Here is a 21,966-nt window from a genome sequence, read left to right on the forward strand (position 1 = left end):
GTGGCGGCTTTATGGCTACTTTGATTGTTGTGTTTTATTTTTCTATTAAGCAATTGTGGTATGTATTTACCCTAAGCCTTGTTTTTTTCCTGGACTGTCCTACTACATATTTTGCCTGCTTATCCCCCAGAGCACTTGGAAATTTGAGAACAGAAAATAATTCTGAAACACATTCTCTCTTTTAATCTAATGTGATTTGTACTTGTTTATTTTGTTATTATAATTCAATTCCTTGAACAAACTGCAGTAATTTCTGGACTATAAACCATAACTTTTGTCACACCATTTTATCTCTCGCTTATGCAGAAACGCGACTAATGTATGTATTTTTTTCTTTTGACTTTTTCTTTAGCACTGTGTTACTTGTGTTGCTGCTGATTTTTAGTGTGTTACAGCACTTGTGTTGTAGCATCTCAGTGACTTTTTTCCAGTGTGTGTTTTTTAACCAGCTCTGTTTTTTGCTGTTACTTGTGTCGCTTTGTCTCGATGCCTTTTCCACTTGCGTGTTTGTTATTAAAACGTTGAAAACTCTTTCTGTGAACCATCATTCTTCTTAAATATCTCATGTTTTAGCTTGGGCACATGCGGTTTAAATTAGGGTGAATGTTGTGTATGTACAGAATGTTTTTTACTTTAAAAATGGACTAGGTGCATGTGTTAGTCAGGTGCGTCTTATACACCGGGAATGGCAGTAGTTTGGAAAGTGTCAAGCAGACGGGACCAAGATAAGCTTCAACTTACTCCCATCATCCTTTTTATTCTGTTTTCATATCAATTGCTTAGTAAATTTGTGGTGTTTTAATTGATTGTAACCTCCAAATAAAAGGAGAGAGAAAACCTTAAATGTCAAAAAAACAAACAACGGAACACAAAACCTTGTTTACTGTAGCACACACTGTGTGCACAAACAACAATCATAGGAAGACAAAAAAAATTAAACACAAATCAAGGCATTGGAGTACTCCTAATTCAGAAAGATTTACATTGACTCGATTTTATCATAATGCAGGTTTAATATGCATTAAATCCATTAAATTGACATTTTTATTTACCAGTATCGCACATTTTTACATACAAACAAGCATAGAGAAAACAATGCCTATGTGTAGAAAAAATTATATATATTTTTTGGACAATGCTAAATGTTTTTGCAAAATTGCACAATTTTATGAAGCGCTTATAACGTAGGCCCTTTACAAGCACTTTCTTGTAAACATTGCCCAACTATCATAATATCCTTCATAATTTTGTAGTCTGTTCACACGGTAGATATTAGAAAGTGTGCTACATTCATTAATTACTGCGAAAATAAACTGCAAAAAGTATTGTATTGCACATTTCAAGTATTTTATATTGTGTTACTTGTTTTTTATCACTTTTCCAAAACAAAAAAAATTCATAATGAACAAACTTATCAGGTAAGGCAGATTGAATCTAATTAAGTTCATTTTTTCACAATTAATTTTGTTTTGGTTGACCAAAGATCATTTTTCAAATACATCCTAAGACATTAATTGTAATACTAGAAACATTTACCTTGAATGAAATCGTCTTGTTTAAAACTTTCAAATGTTATAATATACTTTTGAAAAATGACAAGAAACTATATGTAGAAAGATGGAAGCAAATATTTGCCACCAGAACAAAATACTTAACTAGGAAAAATGAATTTTACAATAATTCTTCTATATTTTCTAACTTATATCAGACTACTTGTATCATTTTTTCACTTATATCAAAGACATTAGATTCAGATGAGAAAGGATAACCCTATCTCTTTTAAACGAATGCAATAATCATCATCAAAATTCAAACAATTAAAAATAAATATTTGCAGAAATTAGCCCCCTGACACTTGTAAATGTAACCATCAAAAGCCAGCCCACGTTATTTGGCAGTTGACAGTTATTGAAAATGCTCTCTCCGACACCAGACATACTCAGTTAAAGTAATGGAAAAAAACCTTCTATGATTAAGAAGCAATCATATTTTCTAGTCCCCAGGAGGTGGAAAGACATCACTTTTCCTTTACAAGTTGGAACGGGTGAGCCAAGGGAACTCCTGAAAATACAGAAAAACAAGGTATTTGACATTAGTTTCCAGTAAAATTATAGTTTAGGGTATTTTGACTAAGCGACTGACTGCTTGGCATCCATGGCATAACAAGAAAGAGGTCACAACCGTGTAGCTTAATACCTCAATGGAACCTTCCATCACCTGAATGTATCTATGCCACCAAGCGCAGATGGTTGCGAGGATACATTCAACATAAACACAGAGGGCCCCGCTTTCTAATTATAAGGGACCAGAAATAGAGGGGTCAAGTTGATGGGAGGTTGAGGGATTGTGAGTGGAAAGGGGCAGCTCCACAGTGCACCTGTGGAGTGGAAGGATTAGCGCTCAGGGACACATTGCAGTCAAATAAACACTGCGCCGCTTATTGGTCTTTAATAATCGCCAACTGGTGATTTTAATTCCATAGAGCTTTGAGGTTGAAGTCTTTGTTTATATGATAGTATTTTCTTATTTGTTTCACCTGTTCTCATTTCCCGGCTCCGGCAAATAAGCTCCATGCATTAAGTTGTGTTGTAACCTATCGTTATATTAACAGAAGAGGTTAAACAATGTTTTTTTAAGTAAATAGATAGTTAGTATTCAAATCCAGAAGAGTTGTATTTCCCTGTTTGGTCCGGGTTTTTCACATTACACCAGGGTTTTACCATCAGTACGATTGCCTACTAATGTGCTGTGAAACCATGTCTAGTGTGCCACAGGAAATTGTCCAAAACAAAAGAAAAAATTAGCTAAATAAGGTAAATTACCTGCCACAATTTTACTCATTATCTGTGGAACAATTCTGCTGCAAAATTATTCTGATTATCAGAAAAAAATGAATAATGTGCCAATTGCAATTATCTTAACTAATTTCACAACTATTAATTTTCTTATTTTAATAGGAAAAACATAATACAATATAGTCATGTTATATTTCTTATATTTATTTTATAGTTCCAGCCATGGCTTTGTTCCTTGTCTTGGTAAATATTGAAAAATGAATACATTAGTACATTTTTAAAACATAACTTTAAATGTGTTCATTTAATTCCTTTTTCGGTGGTTTACAAGTGGCTGAAATTAGTTTCCCCTGCTGGGTGGCTGCACTCTCCCTTAGAGATAAGATGAGAAGCTCAGTTATCTGGGAGGGACTCTGTGTAGAGCCGCTGCTCCCCCGCATTGAGAGGAGCAAGTTGAGGTGGCTCAGGCATCTGATAAGGTTGCCTCCTGGACGCCTCCCTCGGGAGTTGTTCCGGGCATGTCCCACCGGCAGGGGGCCCTGGGGATGACCCAGGACACGCTGTAAAGACTATGTCTCTAGGCTGGCCTGGGAACGCCTCGGGATCCTGCCCTGGATGAAGTGGCTGGGGATAGGGAGGTCTGGGTTTCCATGGTGAGGCTGCTGCCCCAGCGATCCGACCCCGGGTAAGCGGAAGAAAATGGATTGATTGATTGAACTTTCTTTTTCGACATTTCATCTTTGCAGTTTACCTCAAAATGTATTCAATGAAAAAGTGTGCCTTGGCTCAAAAAGGATGAGAGATACTGTGGAACACCGTGCCATAAGTAGCTTCATTCAATCTGCAGTTACAATAAATTGCCAAACTAGCAAGATGTATTGTATCAAATACTTGAAAATTCACCAACATCAAATATAATCTGGGTGTTTTTTGTCCGTATTCACAGTGATTGGTTTGAGTGATGTGCCAAAGTAAGTGTAACACTACCTCTTAAGCCTATTTTCCACTACGTAGTTCTTGGCTTTCTCGCCTTGCCCGAACTTTTTTGGTTTTCCATAATGAAATAGTAACTGGTTCTTATTCCCTGGAAACCCAGCCTCAGGTACCCTCTCTGTTGAGGTTCTATACCCCAGAGCGGGGACTTCAAACGTCACGTGCGTCTCTGCCGACCACTGATTAGTGCGCCAAGTTGGCGCACTGCTGACCATTGATTGGTGCGCTTCCAAATTGATACGCCTTTCATGTCGCTTTACAAAAAACAGCCACACACAGACTACCAAGTTCGTTCATCCATTGTCGCTTGTCTGAGTGTGAGTGTGCTTCTCAAACGCGTAGAAGATTCTAGCCAAAGATTCTGCCGAAGATTCGCGCCAAATATGACACTGAAATGACGTCAAGACGCAGCACCGACCTATAATGGAAAAGGTACTCGGGGAGAGGCCGGGAGACGCAAAGAAGGCCAGAACCGTGTAGTGGAAAAGGGGCTTTAGAGGCCACATGCGGAAAAACAATGATTCACCCTCGTATTTATTAAAAATCAGCTTACAAAGGAACGCGTTCCTGGAACACAATTACTTTCCTCGATAACGAGTACTGCAACGCGTTAGTGATAAGATTTTGTAACTCTACTGTTGTTACTACTTGGTGCATTAAGAGCGGCATTAGCTCAGGAGGTAGAGGTTCGGTCCACGGCTCCTCCGTGTTATATGTCGAAGTGTCCTTGGGCAAGACACTGAATCCCTAATGCCCCCGATGAGCAGGTAGGCCTTGCATGGCAGACTACCTAATGGTGTGCGAGTGTGTGTGTGAATGGGTAAATGTGAAGCACATTGTAAAGCGCTTTGGGAGGTCTTCATTGACTTGAAAAGCGCTATAAATAAATGCAGACCATTTACCATGACTACATTACTCTGCTACTTTATAAATGCAGGTCCGCAATTATTGAGTTATTGACACATACATCCCTCATCTGGTAGAGGGCAATCTCTAAATGGTGTTTATAAATACACTTGATTAGAGTTATGGTTGAGCCGTCTAAATCACAGAGCACAAGGACGCTAAATTTCTCCTCATGTAGATATTCTCCTTACCGTACATACTCGCCAAGCCATATGTACAACTATAAAATACTGAAACCAAAAGGTTAGCTTATATGCTCATTTTTGGTTGTGTGTCACCAGTAACGAATAATAGGCACCGTGTAAGAAGAAAGGTGTGGGTATTAACAATAAATCAATGGGGCAAGCGTGAGCAGAGAAATTACGGTAAAAGTGTGCAGGATTTTGATCTTTTTATCCGTAAAATTATTTTTGCAATACAACTTAGCTGGAGATTTAAAAAAAAAAAAAAAAGCATATTGGCCAGTACCCTGAAATGGAGAAGGAGATCCTCGAGTGGTTTGAAACCAAGAAACAAAATGGATATGGAGTGTCTTGGCTAAGTGTTCGTTTGCAAACTCTCAAGATTGCCCAAGCCAAGAAATATGAAGTGTGCATTGCCTACACAGGGTGGTGTACACATTTATTTCTATTTATTTTATTATGTAGCTATTTAAAGCAATTATATGTGAGTACATACAGTAATTTGCAGCTGCATAGTTACTTACAGAGCAATGCGCTAATTTTTGGTGTCAGTAATCTTTGGGGTAATTGACTTTTTAAATGAAGTGATTAGTAACTGTAACTAATAACTTTTTTCAGTAACACGCCCAACACTGCATGAGACAGTATATGTTATAAATAGCTCAAAGTTTTTCCAAAGGCCTGATATTGTGTACCTGTTGCTTTCTGTCTGAGGAAGGGTCGATGAGCACGTTGAGAAGACTCGGCCTCTCCCAATCGCTCAAGCAGATTTTCAAAGCGTTTCGAAGCTCCTCTACTGTCTTCACCAAGAAACCACGACCGCCAAACGCGGTCATCACTAGATCGTAGCGAGCCTCAGGCAAGAGGCTAACAGGAGGTGCGCTGATTATTTATAAACAAACACAACACTCAGGATTGAAAACACAGCAGACTGCATTGGATTTAATATAAATGAGTTATTTTTTTTTACTCACATGCCGGTCAGATCACCCATTTTTGCCATTTCTTTCCACGTTTCAAGGTCCATTCCGCTGTATATACCGTTGTTATTTACCACAATCACAACTATAGGTAAGCTATACCTGAAATAAAAAATATAAAAAAGAGAAAGGTTACATATGCTGAGAAAAATAACGGCTAGTATCAGAAAGACAGCAAAGTTGCTGACCTGCACATGGTTTCAACTTCCATTCCAGAAAATCCAAAGGCACTGTCACCTTCGACGCAAACAATCCTTTGGCCCTTGTTCTCACTTTTTGCCACAGCGGCTGCGGCAATAGCGAAACCGGGGCCCACCCCCATTGTTCCGAAAGTACCAGCATCCAACCTAAAAGGTAGTAATCACAAAACAGAAGACAAGTTCACAATATGATTCATGCATTTCCAATGTCGTTACATATTCATGTTTTGTTAATAGTAACGGTGAAGCAATGGACACTTGACATTGTTTTGAAATAAAAATAAATGCTATATTTAAGGTACGTGGGAGTGTATTGCTGCCACACAGAAAAAGAAACGAGCAAAATCACATCAATATATTGAAATTTGTAACTTATCAGAGGCCCCTTCTCAAGGTTTTCTTTTTCCTCATGCTGAGGTTATGAGTTTTTCCTTGCCCACATGTTCATTTAATATCTGACGATCGTGTAATTGTAATCCAGAGACATCTTGTGATTAAGGGCTATACAAATAAATGTGACTTGACTTGATCATTATGATGTTTTTTTTTACATTATAAAGATTATGTAACAAGGTGAAAATGTAAAAGCTTGCTTGAAATGCCTTTTTTCAATGACTTTAGTGAAAAAAAGGTCAAATTTATTATGAATACATTAGAAAATAAACAAAAAGATAAAAAATAAGTTAAACTTAGTTTAATAAAAAACTAAGTAGACGACAGAAGTGTGTTGCTACCGCGCCACCACAAAATAACAGCGACATCAAATTTCTAGATAAAAAAATTTACATCTATATTTACATAATTATCAAATTATAAAGTGAAGTCGTGTACCAATGTGAAACTAAGCATGTAGTGTGAACCTAAAACCTGGAATGTAAAAATGATCATGCAAAAACATAAAAATGTGAAAATGCTATAAAGTATGTAAGCATAATCCTGAAACACCAATAACAAGCAGAAGCCATGTAAATGTTTTTGCATAGGTATTAAATGGTAAATGGTCTGCATTTATATAGCGCTTTTCAAGTCACTGAAGACCTCCCAAAGCGCTTTACAATGTGCTTCACACTTACCCATTCACACACACTCACACACCAATAGGGAGTCAGCCATGCAAGGCGCATTTTTAAATGTTCTCTGAGGGGTTTGTAATTTTTTACATGCTACCTAAAAGTTTCATTTCCTTACATGATGATTTTAACATTTTAAAATTATTACAATAAACCCTAAAACATATCCAAAAACAGGATATTTCTCCTGTTTTTTAATACAGCACGATTAGCTTTTGTACAAAAGTACCAATAACAGAAACCATTTACCAGACGCTGATAGGTTCCGGATGATCGTTTGTAAGTTGAATTTGTTCGTAAATTGCTTCAGTGCTATATTTGTCAGGGACCAGAACAAGCACTCGGATCCAATAGCGTCAGTTAAAGGATTTATTTGGACAAGGTTCGGTGGAGCAGGCTTGGGACGTCGTCTCTTGGTAGCTGAAAGCCTCTTTGGACGATATGGCAACTCCGTGGTGAAAACGCGTGACGAGTAACGTAGCAGGTAAGTCGGTGGCCGGGACGGAAGAGTAGATCGTAAACTTTTAACAGACAAGGGTCAGGCAACGAGAATCAGACTTGGAATACACAAAGGGATCGTGGTACCTTGAATGTTGGAGGCTCACTCAGGGAAACGAGGAGTACACTCGAACGTCCATCTCTGGACGCTGACAGCTTATGTAGAAAGCTTCCACCAATCAGGAAATCGTGTTCCAGCACACCAGCTGATTACCTCAGGTGGCTCCAGTTAGGTAATCACGACAGAACCCCCCCCTCAAGGGACGGCTCCAGAAGTCCCCCAGGGGAAAAAAAAAAAAAAAAATAATCCAAACACGTCACATGGAAACACCGGTAATCCAAGGAACAAAAGTCACAGGCCAGTTACGAATAATCCAAAATACATCACCAATAATCCAAAATGGAGGGCCCAGAGGTCGTCCGATGAACCCCAGAAGGTCATCATCACACCAGCGATCCCCGGGGACGGATAATAAATCCGTTTGCAGCGCACAAAACAAACAAAAAAAATATCCACAGGTAAACTGAGAACAAACAGCACAGTACCTCAGAATTCTTCCGAGTGAATAGACACCCCTTCGTCCGCATCTGAAGGGGCGGTAGCGGGTGGGTCCGCCGGTGGAAGGGTAGCAGCGCCGGACCTACGACGACGACCACGGCGTGGCGCTGGTTGGTCAGGATGCAGTCGATGGAATTCTGCCACAAGAGATCGGTCCAGGATCTGCCTGCTGGGAATCCATGATCTCTCCTCCGGACCATATCCCTCCCAATCGACCAAGTACTGGAAGCCTCGACCCCTGCGTCGGGAGCGGAGCAGGCGGCGCACTGTATAGATAGGCTCCCCGTCCAAGGAGCGTGGGGCCGGGGGAGGAGGTGGAATGGGTGCCAACGGGCTCTGGCTGACGGGTTTGATTCGGGAGACATGAAACGTGGGGTGCACTCTCATAGATCTTGGTAGACGGAGACGGACTGCTGAGGAGTTGATAATTCTTACTATAGGAAACGGACCAAGATACCGAGGAGCCAGTTTCCTCGACTCAGCCTTCAGTGGAAGATCAGCTGATGCAAGCCACACCTTCTGGCCCACCTGGTATTTCGGAGCAGGACTCCTCCGTCGATTAGCCCCGACGGAATGAGCCTTGCTTGCCCGAAGGAGTGTGGCCCGAGCACGAGCCCAAGTTCGCCGACAACGGCGTGCGTTCGCCGTAGCTGACGGGCAGTTTACTTCCTCTTCTTGACTAGGGAACATAGGGGGTTGGTACCCATATACGCACTGGAAGGGGGACATTCCAGTGGAGGAGCTAACCAAGGAATTGTGAGCATACTCCACCCATGCCAATTGCCGAGCCCAAGACAACGGTTCACTAGAGACCATACAGCGAAGTGCCGTTTCCAAATCTTGGTTCACTCGCTCAGACTGACCATTGGATTGAGGGTGGAACCCCGATGAGAGGCTGACTGAGGCACCCAACAGACGACAGAACTCCTTCCAAAACACGGATGAGAATTGAGGACCCCGGTCAGAAACAATGTCCAGAGGGATGCCATGGAGGCGGAACACATGTTGCTGGACTATCAATGCAGTTTCCTTGGCGGAGGGGAGCTTTGGTAGTGCCACGAAATGGACCATCTTACTGAACCGGTCCACGATAGTTAGTACAGTCGTCATCCCCTCGGATACTGGCAACCCCGTCACAAAGTCCAGGGAGATGTGGGACCATGGGCGGCGGGGAACCGGAAGTGGATGTAACAGACCGGCCGGACGTTGGTGGGATGCTTTGTTCTGGGCGCACACTTGACAGGCGGAGACATATTCCCTAACGTCCTTGGCCATGGTAGGCCACCAGAAGCGTCGGGACAAGAAACTGTGAGTCCGAGCCGACCCCGGATGGCAAGAAAAGTGAGAATTGTGCCCCCATTGGAGGACCTCGGACCGTAAGGGTTCGGAGACGAATAGTCGACCCTCGGGACAGGAGCTGGGGCCCGCCTGATCGGGTAACGCCTCTTTGACTCGGGACTCGATATCCCAGGAAACTGCTGCCACCATACGGGAAGCTGGAAGGACCGTTGCGGGATCCTGAGGTGTTTCATTGGAATTCTGGAATTGCCGGGAGAGCGCGTCGGGCTTCACATTACGAGATCCGGGTCTGTAGGACAGAGTAAAGTTAAAGCGGGTGAAAAACAGGGCCCAACGTGACTGGCGAGGATTGAGCCGCTTGGCCGATCTAATATATTCTAAGTTCTTGTGGTCAGTCCAAACTATGAACGGCACCGTTACCCCCTCCAACCAATGTCGCCATTCCTCCAGGGCTAGCTTGACGGCCAACAACTCACGATCCCCCACGTCGTAGTTGCGTTCGGCCGGGGACAACCGCCGGGAAAAGAAGGCGCACGGGTGCATCTTCTGGTCCTTGTCAGACCGCTGGGACAGGACAGCACCCACTCCCACATCTGAGGCGTCCACCTCCACCACCAGTTGGCGCGCAGGGTCAGGCACCTGGAGTATGGGGGCCGTAGAGAAATGAGTTTTTAGACGGTTGAAAGCTGCATTAGCCTCGGAAGACCACCGAAATGGCTCTTTAGGGCTGGTAAGAAGCGTGAGAGGAGCTGCCACCGAACTGTAGTTCCTGATGAACCTCCGGTAGAAATTGGCAAAACCAAGGAATTGTTGGAGTTTTTTCCGGGACTCAGGGACAGGCCAAGAGGTGACTGCTGATACCTTCGCAGGATCCATCTGAAGGGTCCCCTCCGCCACGATGTAGCCCAGGAACGAGACTGTCTTGGCGTGAAACTCGCACTTCTCTGCTTTGACAAATAAAGAATTCTCTAGGAGACGACGGAGAACCAGCTGGACATGTTTTCGGTGTTCATCGAGGGACTTTGAGAAAATTAAGATATCGTCCAGATACACAAAAACAAAACGATTAAGCACATCTCGTAAAATGTCATTTATCAAGGATTGGAAAACGGCTGGAGCATTGGTTAATCCGAACGGCATTACCAGGTACTCGTAGTGACCGGTGGGTGTGTTGAATGCTGTCTTCCACTCATCACCCTCCCGGATACGGACTAAGTGGTAGGCGTTGCGCAGATCAAGTTTAGTGAAGATCGTGGCCCCCTGTAGAAGCTCAAATGCAGAGGCAAGCAGAGGCAAGGGATAGCGATTTTTAACTGTGATTTCATTAAGGCCCCGATAATCTATACAGGGTCGGAGTGACCCGTCCTTCTTTCCCACAAAAAAGAACCCCGCCCCTGCAGGAGAAGAGGAGGGTCGAATGATACCAGCCGCCAAGGCATCGGAAATGTACTCCTCCATGGCCTTCCTCTCGGGAATGGACAGGGAGTAGAGGCGGCCCCGAGGAGGAGCGGACCCAGGCAGGAGATCAATCGCGCAGTCATAAGGTCTATGAGGGGGCAAGGAAGAGGCCTTAGCTTTACTGAAGACCTCCCGTAGGTGGTGGTAACAGGCTGGGACCTTGGACAAATTGGGTGGGGCCCTCGTGGAAACAGGATGATTTGGGTAAGGAGCGGCTCGCAGACAGGTTTGGTGACAGTCCATGCCCCATTCAAGTATCGACCCAGTGCGCCAGTCGAAATGGGGGTTGTGTTGCACCAACCAAGGATGACCCAGAACAAGGGGTTGGTTAGGGGAGTGAAGTAAATGAAATCGGATCTTCTCTCTGTGATTTCCAGACAACTGTAGTTCTATGGGTTCAGTTATTTGGGATACGGTGCCTAATAGGTGACCATCCAAAGCCCGAGCTGATACCGGGTTAGGAAGGGTTTTAACAGGTATCCCCATCTTGTGTGCGAGTGACAAATCCAGGATATTTGTTTCGGCGCCAGAATCGATCAGGGCATGGAAGGGCTGAGATGAACCGGAAATAATGAGATTTGCCCGGAGAACAGGTCTATCAGTCTTGGGGGACGATACTAAAGCCGAGCTCAATCGGACGTCCCCTATATCCGACGAGCGTTGGCTTTTAACGGGCAATTTACCACCCTATGTCCCTGGCCGCCGCAGTAAAAACATAACCGTTCGGAACGCCTTCGCTGGCGCTCTTCGACGGAGAGAAAGGTGCGGTCCACCTCCATCATCTCATGAGGTGCGGTAGAAGTGGTTGGGGGGTTCGGTATCCTACTCATGTCTTGACTTTGCCTGGTGATGGATTGGCTGGGATCTTCTCTCTCTCGGCGTCTTGCCTGGACCCTACGGTCGATCCGGGCGGTCAGTTCGATAGCGTTGTCAAGAGTTACCGGAGGAGCGTGGGATACCAATTCGTCTTTGAGATAACCGGACAAGCTATGGAGGTAGGCGTCGACCAGCGCCTCTTCGTTCCAGTGACTCTGGGCTGCTAGAGTGCGGAAGTCAATGGCATAGTCGGCAATGGAGCGTCTCCCCTGGCGGATGTTCAAGATGGAACGAGCAGCATCGACTGATGAGGAACCAGAATCAAATACTTTAATCATTTCCTGGCTTAGCAAACTAAAAGAGGTGCATGCTGTCGCCCCTCGTTCGTATTCTGCCGTTCCCCAAAGGCGGGCTCTGCCAGTCAAATGATTTATTACATAGGCCACCTTCGTCTTTTCGTTCACAAAGGCTCGCGGTTGTAGATCAAAAATTAATCGGCAATTTATGAGAAAGGGGCGGATCTGGGCGGGCTCTCCATTGAATCTCTCTGGCGAACCTACTCGTGGTTCAACACTGCCGACCTGATCAGAAAGAGGCGGAACCGGATCTTGTGGTCGTGTTGCCGGGGAAGCTTCGCACTGTTGCTCAAAAAATTGTTGGTGACGTTGTACTTGCCGGACCAGTGTGGATACGTCATGGGCGATCTGTTGTACCGCGCCTTCGGTATGTAGTAGGCGCTGTAGCGCGGATTCCTGCTCGGCATTTCCGCATTTCTCGGAGGTGGGAAAAAATGACGCTGGATCCATTTTTTGGTTCGAGTGTTCTGTCAGGGACCAGAACAAGCACTCGGATCCAATAGCGTCAGTTAAAGGATTTATTTGGACAAGGTTCGGTGGAGCAGGCTTGGGACGTCGTCTCTTGGTAGCTGAAAGCCTCTTTGGACGATATGGCAACTCCGTGGTGAAAACGCGTGACGAGTAACGTAGCAGGTAAGTCGGTGGCCGGGACGGAAGAGTAGATCGTAAACTTTTAACAGACAAGGGTCAGGCAACGAGAATCAGACTTGGAATACACAAAGGGATCGTGGTACCTTGAATGTTGGAGGCTCACTCAGGGAAACGAGGAGTACACTCGAACGTCCATCTCTGGACGCTGACAGCTTATGTAGAAAGCTTCCACCAATCAGGAAATCGTGTTCCAGCACACCAGCTGATTACCTCAGGTGGCTCCAGTTAGGTAATCACGACAATATTTTGTTTGTTTAAGGTTGATAAAAGTATGTTTAAGGCTTGTATAAGTAACCTGTATTGTTTTGTACTAAAAAATAAACATTTTATAAAATAATATGCTCTATAAAGATAGATAAAGTTGAGTTTAACTTACTTTGAGGAGATGCGCTTCAAGATGTACTGCTTTCGTGGTAGCAAGTGGCCGAAAAAAAGTGTTCTATTTTCTCAACCGCATCAAGCGTTTTATTCCACTTTCATTTCAAAAGAAACGACTCACCTCTTCTTTACACTTTAGACCAACGCTATCGAATAGATGCACAAAATATTAAGCAATATAAATGTGAAAGTTCTTAGCGCGCTGGACATACAGTATAGAATGTTTACACACGAACTAGGAAGAGGAAGCGGATTTTTTTCTTCGAGGTGGATGGTGGGTGACCACTCATAGCGCCACCACACGCCGGTAGCAGCGGAAAGAAGCACTACAGTACTGTCCTGTACTCGGAAAAATATGAACAATACAAAATCTAACTTACAGCAATGTCCAGATATTTTTCAACATCCCGAAAAAAATGTCATATCTACCGTTTTATGTAAGTGGAATGGTCCTAAGTAAGTAAGCGTCTGTATATCACATAAAAACCTGAACTTTATCATGTATAAATGTGAAAATGATCATGTAAAAATGAATGAATCAACATGAAAGATGTCAAGAAAAAATGTTATATGGATGGCCTTTTGTGACATAGAGGCAATATTCCTCTGTACAAAAAGTAAATATCCTAAATCAAGGTGACAGTTTGTGTAATGGTAACATGTGGTACGAAAAACTATTAAAAGAAGTATTGTATGCTTTAGCATACTCTGCAAGTCGGGATAATTCTTGCTTTGATTATTCATTTGAAACAACTCCACAACAAGTCTGTAATGAAACGTTCCTTGCCTGAGTCGAGGTAAGTAGTTATTCAACATGGTGCGTCCGATATCCATGGTGTTGGCGCCCTCGCTGACGACAATGCAATCACGGGGAAGAAACTGTGAGATGTGGTGAAACACCGTGTAGTAGTTCATGGGTAGCGTTGACCGGAGAGCGAGTGCCTGTGGTGATTCAGAGAAAGTAGGAGAAAAAAATACTTTTTAACTACAAACCTTTAATTTCAATCACATTCCACGCCTTTGATGGTTATTGGCGTCAAACCTCCATTTTCATTTAAGTAGGTTTCCAGTAAATAGGTCCAGAAAAACATTTGTGGTATAACATTATTTTCTCAGAGCTGCCAGGAAAAAGGTTGTATTCTGGTTATTAATAAAGGGACAGTGTTTAGTAATCAATAGTTTTTAATGACGTTTTTTACCACTAAGAGGGGCTAAATTATTTACAATGTCCATTTAAGAAAAAGAAAGAAAAATTAACAATGTTTGAAAAGCAAACATTCAGTACATAGATCAATAAATAGATCGAGATGGATCGATAGATAACTTTCTCTTACAGTTTTAGCATCCGTGCAAAATAATTCTAACAGGCCATGCACTTGTTTTCGTGTATTCAACTTTAGTAAGATGTTATTCCTCAATAAACTAGTAATAAGCAGTAATTTGTCTGCTTGTGACTGGCACGAACTAGTAGGGTCTAGTAGGACAAAAAGTGCCACTGGTATAATTTAGTGACTAATTTATGACATTTCTGCAAATGCAATGTTTATTAGAAGAACTTAATATACAACATGAATACGTTCTTAAGTGGGGATTACAAAGTGAAATTGCCAAATATTAGTGGAATAGAAAGCTACGCTAATTAGCTAAAGCTTTTCGAGTTTCTTCATTAACCTTATGTTGAGGTTTTGAGTTTTTCCTTGCCCTTGGATTATTACCAAGAACACAGACACGTCATGAAGCCCAATTGTGTTTACATTACGCATGAACAAATAAATTACAGCACTTGGGTAAATAGTCAATGTGGCGAAGAAAGATCAACCAAAAAAATCATGTATTTTGCTTATCATTCAAATCAATATTGTTGTAGGAATAAAGTCATTTTTTGCCACTAGGATGTGCAAGATACTCAATGTCCTTTTAAGCAAAACAAATCAAAAAGGGAGGGTTATAGCTTTTTTCAAAAATCGGGTTTTAGAAAAGACCACATCCAGCCTGTTTTCATACAAAGAGGATTATGATTATTTTCTACTTTTACATTTCTCAAAAAATGCACAAAACTCACATTTGATATTTTGGCATTAGTCGTCATTTTCTCCTTAAGATTGGTCCACCATTCTGTGTTCGAAGGATACATCCAGCCGTCTTTGCTGAGACACTCCCGCAGCTGTAGGAAAAAAGACAATAATAAATGATGTCCTTTTTGAATCTAAAATCAGAGAAATATTCGGGTCATTTGAGAGTTAGGCACCTGATTGACAACTGCATTGATGTCACCTAAAAGAGCAACAGCGGGCCTGACATTGTTTCCAATCTCCTCAGGACAAAGGTCAACCTGCACATATAGAACATAGTGTACCAACAGGAACCATTGAGCAACTCAATGCACAACAAATCAGAATAAGATTTCTACATTACGGTTGTGTCAATTGCACCTACAAGTTTAAAACACACAAGAAAGTACCAAAGATCATAGTGAAATTAAAAAAAAGATTTTCATTTAGTAATTGCAAACCTGGATGATCTTGACATTTGGGTCAAATCTAGGTGGCAAACCAAAATGGAGCATCCAGTTGAGCCGGGCTCCGAGAAGCAGCACAACATCTGCCTGAAGAAGAGCTCTTCATTTTACCCAGTTTGATTTGAGTTGAAAAACAAAGATAGCAAACAGAATCATGTTGATTATTTGCATTTAAAAACATTTCTAATAAGCACAAAGCTAAAACTTGTAGTATTAATTATGTGGTATTGATTAGAATTGTGTAAAATGACTGTATTTAATTAAATTAATATTGACTCAACTCCAAATTTGCAGGATAAAACTATTAGAGTATTGTATAAAGTTGGGTGAAGAGAATCAAAATAACCTTTACTTATATGATCTGGTACTTTATTATAGGGATACTGTAATAAGTCGTAAACAACTGCCTACCCATAGCATTCAGCTTTTTTTAATAGAAAGAGAAGGGGGGGAAATGAAGCACAGCCCACAGGTGCTCTATTTGAGGAAACAGTGGGTTATCACAATCAAGATAGCACATTGAAATCATAAAGGGTCACGAACAAGATTCATTATCATGTATTCCAAGTTGCTTTTTACACATGGTGACATTAGATTAATCTATTAGATCCTTTCAGCCTCTTAATAATTCCTAGTTGAGTCAGTGATTTAATTTTAGCGAATCTGAGCAGCTAATATCAGCAATATTGCCCTATTTTCAGTCTACCTTGAGCGTGCAGACGCCACACAGTTGGGGTGATCATCAGCGAGTACCCCCTTACCCATGGGAGTTGGAAGGAACGGCAGTCGGCTCAATTCCACAAAGTCCCTCAAACCGGCTTCTGCTCGACCATAGGCTGCACCTAAGGGCCGCAATCAGGAATTAGAGCATTTCTTATCATGACGTAATGCATGCAGTTGATGTTACCTTTGCCAATGATGATCAAAGGCCTTTTAGCCGATTTCAAGACAGCGATGGCCTCCACAACTGCATCCTGGTTGGCCAGACAGACAGGAGGGGGCAGACAGCAGTGGACGAACCTGCAGTAGCCATTTGGAAATAATTGACTAGATACTCCTTTTCCTTAATTAAAAGATTGTAAAATGGGCTGTGCAATATTTTTCAGCCCCCTTGAATTAATAGGTTATAATGCCACCTTTTGCTGCAATTACAGCTGCAAGTCGCTTAGGGTATGTCACCGTTTTGCACATAGACTGAAAAACAGCTCAGTCTCAGTGAGGTTTGATGGAGAGCGCCTGTGATGAGCAATCTTAAGCTCTGCTCACGAACTCTGAAGTTGATTCAGATTTGGACTTTGACACAGCAATTCCATCCATCCATCAGTCCATCATCTGCAACCCTTATCCCCAGTAAGGTCTGCTGGAGCCCATTCCAGCTATTTCCAGGCAGTGGGAAGGGGACACCCTGAACTGGTTGCCAGCCAGTCGCAGGGCACACAGTGACATACAACTCACTCGCTCATTCGCACCTAGGAACAATTTAGACCAGCCAATTAACCTGATATGCATGTATTTGTAATGTGAGAGGAAAACGGAGTGCCCAACCCACACAGGCACGGGGAGAACATGCAAACCCCGCACGGGAAGGTCCCGGTAGCTGGATTTGAACCCAGGACCTCAGAACTGTGCCGCAGACGCACTAACCACTCATCAGCCGTGCCGCCCAAATTGCAATTCTTATTCCTAAATATGTATAATTGTGACCCATTCTATTGTAAATCTAGCTATACATTTTTGATTATTGTTATGTTGGGAGATAAATATTCGGTCCCAGTCTCAAGTCTTTTGCAGACTCGAACAGGTTTTTTTTAACGGTGCTGTATTTCGCTCCTTTCAACTTCCCATAAATTTTAACCATCTTTCTGGTCCCTGCTGTAGAAACCATGAGGCTACTACCATGCTTGAAAGTGGGGATGCTGTGTTTAGGGAGAGGAGTTGTGTTGCTTTACACCAAGCATATTGTTTTCCATTGGCAGAAAATTGCAACTTAGGTTTTATTTGACCAGAGCACCTTCTTCCACATGTTTGAAGTGTGTCCCAGTTTGTTTATGGCAATCATAGGACAACATTGGATCATTTCATCAATTTCATTCAACTTCACGATTGTGACCCAATTGTTGTTCATAGTTGACACAAAAAATACATTTTGTATCTGTTTGAAGCAGGAAATGTGGCAAAAGGGTGAACAGTTGAAGGGGGCTGAATATTTCTGCAAGGTACAATATGACAAACCTGACTTTGCTTCTGTTCACTTTTGCATTCACCATATCTCCTGCAATGTCCACATAACAAGAACCTGGCCTTCCATAAACGCTTGTGCGAACAGCCTGTGCAGAGCCCAAAAAATATAACAAATAATATCCGTAACAAAGTTTGAACATCTTTCTGCTTTGAAAAAGACTAAAATATTTGCTCGCATATAATCGATATCAAATAAATACCTCAACAAAAGAAGGGCTCCATTTCTCAAAACGGATGTCCTACCTTCTCAATCACTGAAGGAATGCTTTCCAGACTGCTTGGCCTTGCAGAGAATTTGCTATATAGACGACAAGCTTCCACCTAAAAAAATAAACTTTTAGCACAGTTTGTATATATAATAATCATCAAGAGTTGTATTACTTGTGGAAACTCTTGAAAGGCTCCTGCCGTTTCTTGACTTCTATCTGATGACCCCCCAATAACAACAACTGGCCTGCAGGTGACAGACAAACACATTTTTGTATTATGCTACAAAATTTAATCTGCGGCAAAAATATTTTTTGAAAATTTTATGTACTGATACCAGCAATTCATATTGGCGTTGGCCATTCCTCCAAGAGCATGAATGAGTCCAGGTCCTGAAACTACCAAGCAAGCACCGGGTCTGGGAGAAGAGAAGAAAATTAAATAAAGCTGGCATTTCAGCATGACAATGCTCTACCTTCCAGTGAGATATCCAACAGCAGACGCAGCATAGCAGGCCTAAAGCATTGAAAATCGGATTAAACATAACCTGTACAGAGGGAGTAGAATTATACAGTGCATCTTACCGCTTGTTCATTGCGCATGCCAACATATTTGATCCCTGCAGCCTGAGCAGCCATGGCTACTTCAATGATAGGCACACCAACAATCCCAAACATGTATTTTACTTCCTGTCGAAAAATTTATATGAAATTTAGGAAAATGTATGCCTGAAATCTGCAGATTACATACCTGTCAACCTGTACATTTTTGCCATACAAAGTATATTTACTATGCATTTTAAGATGTGTTTGACGTACAAGAAAATCTGTACGGTAAACGCAAATTTGTCAATTATGGGTACCATCCGGTATACACCGACTATGACAAAACGGCAAATCAATCAAGTCAAACGAGTTCGCCGCGTTAGCCTTTATCTCGGTATCGTTTTTTTTTTTGTTGCAAACGAAGCGAGTGGTTTGATGCTACTGTACGCATGCATCTGCCGCCTCGGATTTCATGTGGTAGTTATGTAGTGAAAGGAAGTCCGTCTCTTTTTAGAGAACCGGCTTTTTCGGCTCAACTCATTAAAGAGAGCCGGCTCTCAAACGGCTCACTTGCTTTGATGCATTATATTACTAATCATTATTGTTGTATAAAGAAGTTAAGAAAAAAGTATAAAAGGAGAAAAATGAAAAAAGACAGGTTTGTGGTTATCCCTTTAATCAGTATATTACCAACAATCATGTAATGCAGAAAAGGAATTCATAATTTGAATAAGAAAATGTATTATTCTACTTAATTATATTTGCATGTATTTTTTCCTTCTACAGTGAACGTCCAAGCTACTTAATTTTTGAACTTTTTTTATAATAAACCTCATTCATGTCGAGCAACTCAGTATCTCTCAACAAAATGTTAATTAACAATATATATGATATAACGAAACACACGTACAATACAACATGTTAAACTACATAAATAAACACTTTTGAAAAAAATATGGTGTAAAATTATTTTGTATTTTCTCATCTCATTAGCCGTACCACTTATCCTCATTAGGGTCGCGGGGGGGCTGGAGTCCATCCCAGCCATCTCCGGGCAGTGGGCAGGGGACACCCTGAACTGGTTGCCAGCCAGTCGCAGGGCACACAGGGACAGACAACTCATTCGCTCATTCACACCTAGGGACAATTTGGACCGGCCAATTCACCTGAAATGCATGTTTTTGGAACGTGGGAGGAAACCGGAGTGCCCGGAGGAAACCCACGGGGAGAACATACAAACTCCGCACAGGAAGTCTGGAGCTGGATTTGAACCCACGACAGGTTCCCATGACATGAACTGTGCCGCACAAGCGCTAACCAATGCGCCGCCGTGCTGCCTATTTTGTATTTTGTAAGGGAAAATACAACATTTTGTAAGGGCATGGAGCCGTGGAGGTTGACAGGTATGAGATTACTTGAAGGAGTATTTCCAGTACAGCATCTTAAAACATATCCAAAGGCAAGAAGGGAATACATTGTTTCTTTTATACAATCAAAGTTTGCATTTAAACCAAAACTAATCACGCCATCTTCTTGGGATCATGCAGTGTCCACCCAGATGACTTTAGAGTGAGAGAAAGGCTAGACAAAGTCATGCAATGCAATTAATACGAGCACTTCTCAGCAAGATAACTTAAAAACGAATTTGCTTAAGTGACACTATCAATTTACAAAGCCTTTTTCGTTGTGACCCGAGGGCGTCTATGTTTTATGTAGTGTAGGCTGTACATGAGGTGTTTTGTTTTGCTTTTTAGTTGATTTGATTTAATTCTAAATGTGACATTAAAAAAAATCAATATCAGTTGAGTTCTTTACGACTACAACACTTTGAGCCAGGAATCTCTGTTAAGCCATCTTATCATTAATTGGGATTATAACAGCACTTTAATAAGAGCACTATAACTTAATTTATAAGCCGGACATATTTGTCAGTCAGTGAACTTTGACACGCATTCACTTATCCCTAAAACAGAGAGGCTAAAACAAATATTGGTCGAAAAATGAATAAATAAACCTTGTATTTCAAAGAGTAAGAGAGCAACTTCATAATTGAAGGAATTATTTGAGTAACGGTGCCCAAATCTTTCAGTGCAACTGACCTGTTTTAAAAGAGCCTCAGCGATGAGCTGAGCTCCCGTCACTTCGTCGTCGTCCATGGATGCCCAGAAACAAAAATCTTTAACTAAAGTTTCAAAGTGCTTTTCTTTTTAATCTTACTCGGTACGAATTACTAACAAATACGAAGGTCTACTCTGTTATTGACATTACAACCTGGCCTGTTCAATCACTTCCGGGTTTTGGACCAATGAGACGAGACTCTGTTTACTCTGTTTGCGCAATGCAAAACCTAATTCAACAACACTGATGCTCAAAATATAATTATTTGGAGTAGTTAGTTAGTTAGTTAGTTAGTTAGTTAGTTAGTTAGTTAGTTAGTTAGTTAGTTAGTTAGTTAGTTAGTTAGTTAGTTAGTTAGTTAGTTAGTTAGTTAGTTTTTATTTGACGTTTTATTTGGAAACGGCACAAAATAGCAACAAAGAATTAGCAAAAATAAAACTAAATATTTGCACGCAGTTTTACAATTCAATACTATATTGCACCGTAGTCAGGTGTCCAAAGGCAGAAGCAGAACCTTTTAAGTGATTTTTTCCATTACAATTCTTCTTACAGGAAAGATATTTTCCAAAGCAAAACAAAAAAATAAAACTTGAAATTTGACTGCTTTTGAGTTTATCTTTCTTATTTGTCATTTTTAAATAATGTTTAAATTAAAAACGCATTTGAAATATCGAAAATTAACAGCACTTTGTGAAATTATTTTAAAATTAAATTGATTATAGTTCAAAGCCCTTGATGTGATAAACAATAGGCATTCATTTTAAATATTATTCCATTTTATTTTGAAAGTATTTATAAATGTAAATATATGAATATGATTTAATATTCGTGCTGTATGAATACAGTGCTGAAAGGATAGTGGGATTGTGGACATGTTCTTAAGGATGGGCTGGGCACCTGTATGATGCGGCAGGGGTAAACCAGTGAAAGCTGTCGGGCCCTGCTGTTGAACAAAAGAGTGTGTTGTGTCACCCTGATCCGAGTGACATGGCCGATTTCTGGTGTCCCGTTTCATCTGGAGGGACGAAAGCATGACCAACTTAGGTGCCGAGGTGCCTAACTTGTTTGGGTGTTTGGGCAATTGGGTTGGCCATGGTCCAAAAATTTTTGTGTGTTTTATTTTTTTTGCTATTTATTTCCCTTTTATTTTCTTTGTTATTGTATTTGTGTGTCCTGCTGTCGGTTACCCCTCTTGA

General features: G+C 41.6%; 1 protein-coding gene across 1 annotated transcript; it reads right to left on the reverse strand.

Annotated features, from left to right (window-relative positions):
* Positions 1-771: 771 nt before the first annotated feature.
* Positions 772-20,940, reverse strand: hacl1 (2-hydroxyacyl-CoA lyase 1). Its single transcript, XM_088328105.1, has 17 exons — positions 20,752-20,940; positions 18,692-18,796; positions 18,583-18,623; positions 18,445-18,525; positions 18,282-18,354; positions 18,144-18,221; positions 17,892-17,986; positions 16,567-16,679; positions 16,366-16,501; positions 15,654-15,759; positions 15,390-15,473; positions 15,204-15,305; positions 13,929-14,083; positions 6,045-6,203; positions 5,851-5,958; positions 5,572-5,758; positions 772-2,061 (listed from the first exon to the last, which is right to left on the reverse strand). The coding sequence occupies exons 1-17, from the start codon at positions 20,806-20,808 to the stop codon at positions 2,029-2,031; spliced, it is 1,713 nt and encodes a 570-aa protein (XP_088184231.1). The 5' UTR covers positions 20,809-20,940; the 3' UTR covers positions 772-2,028.
* Between the last annotated feature and the right edge of the window lie 1,026 nt (positions 20,941-21,966).

The sequence above is a fragment of the Urocampus carinirostris genome, chromosome 2 (assembly GCF_059441175.1).
Source record: "Urocampus carinirostris isolate Australia breed hairy pipefish chromosome 2, RoL_Ucar_1.0, whole genome shotgun sequence".
Classification (NCBI taxonomy): Eukaryota; Metazoa; Chordata; class Actinopteri; order Syngnathiformes; family Syngnathidae; genus Urocampus; species Urocampus carinirostris.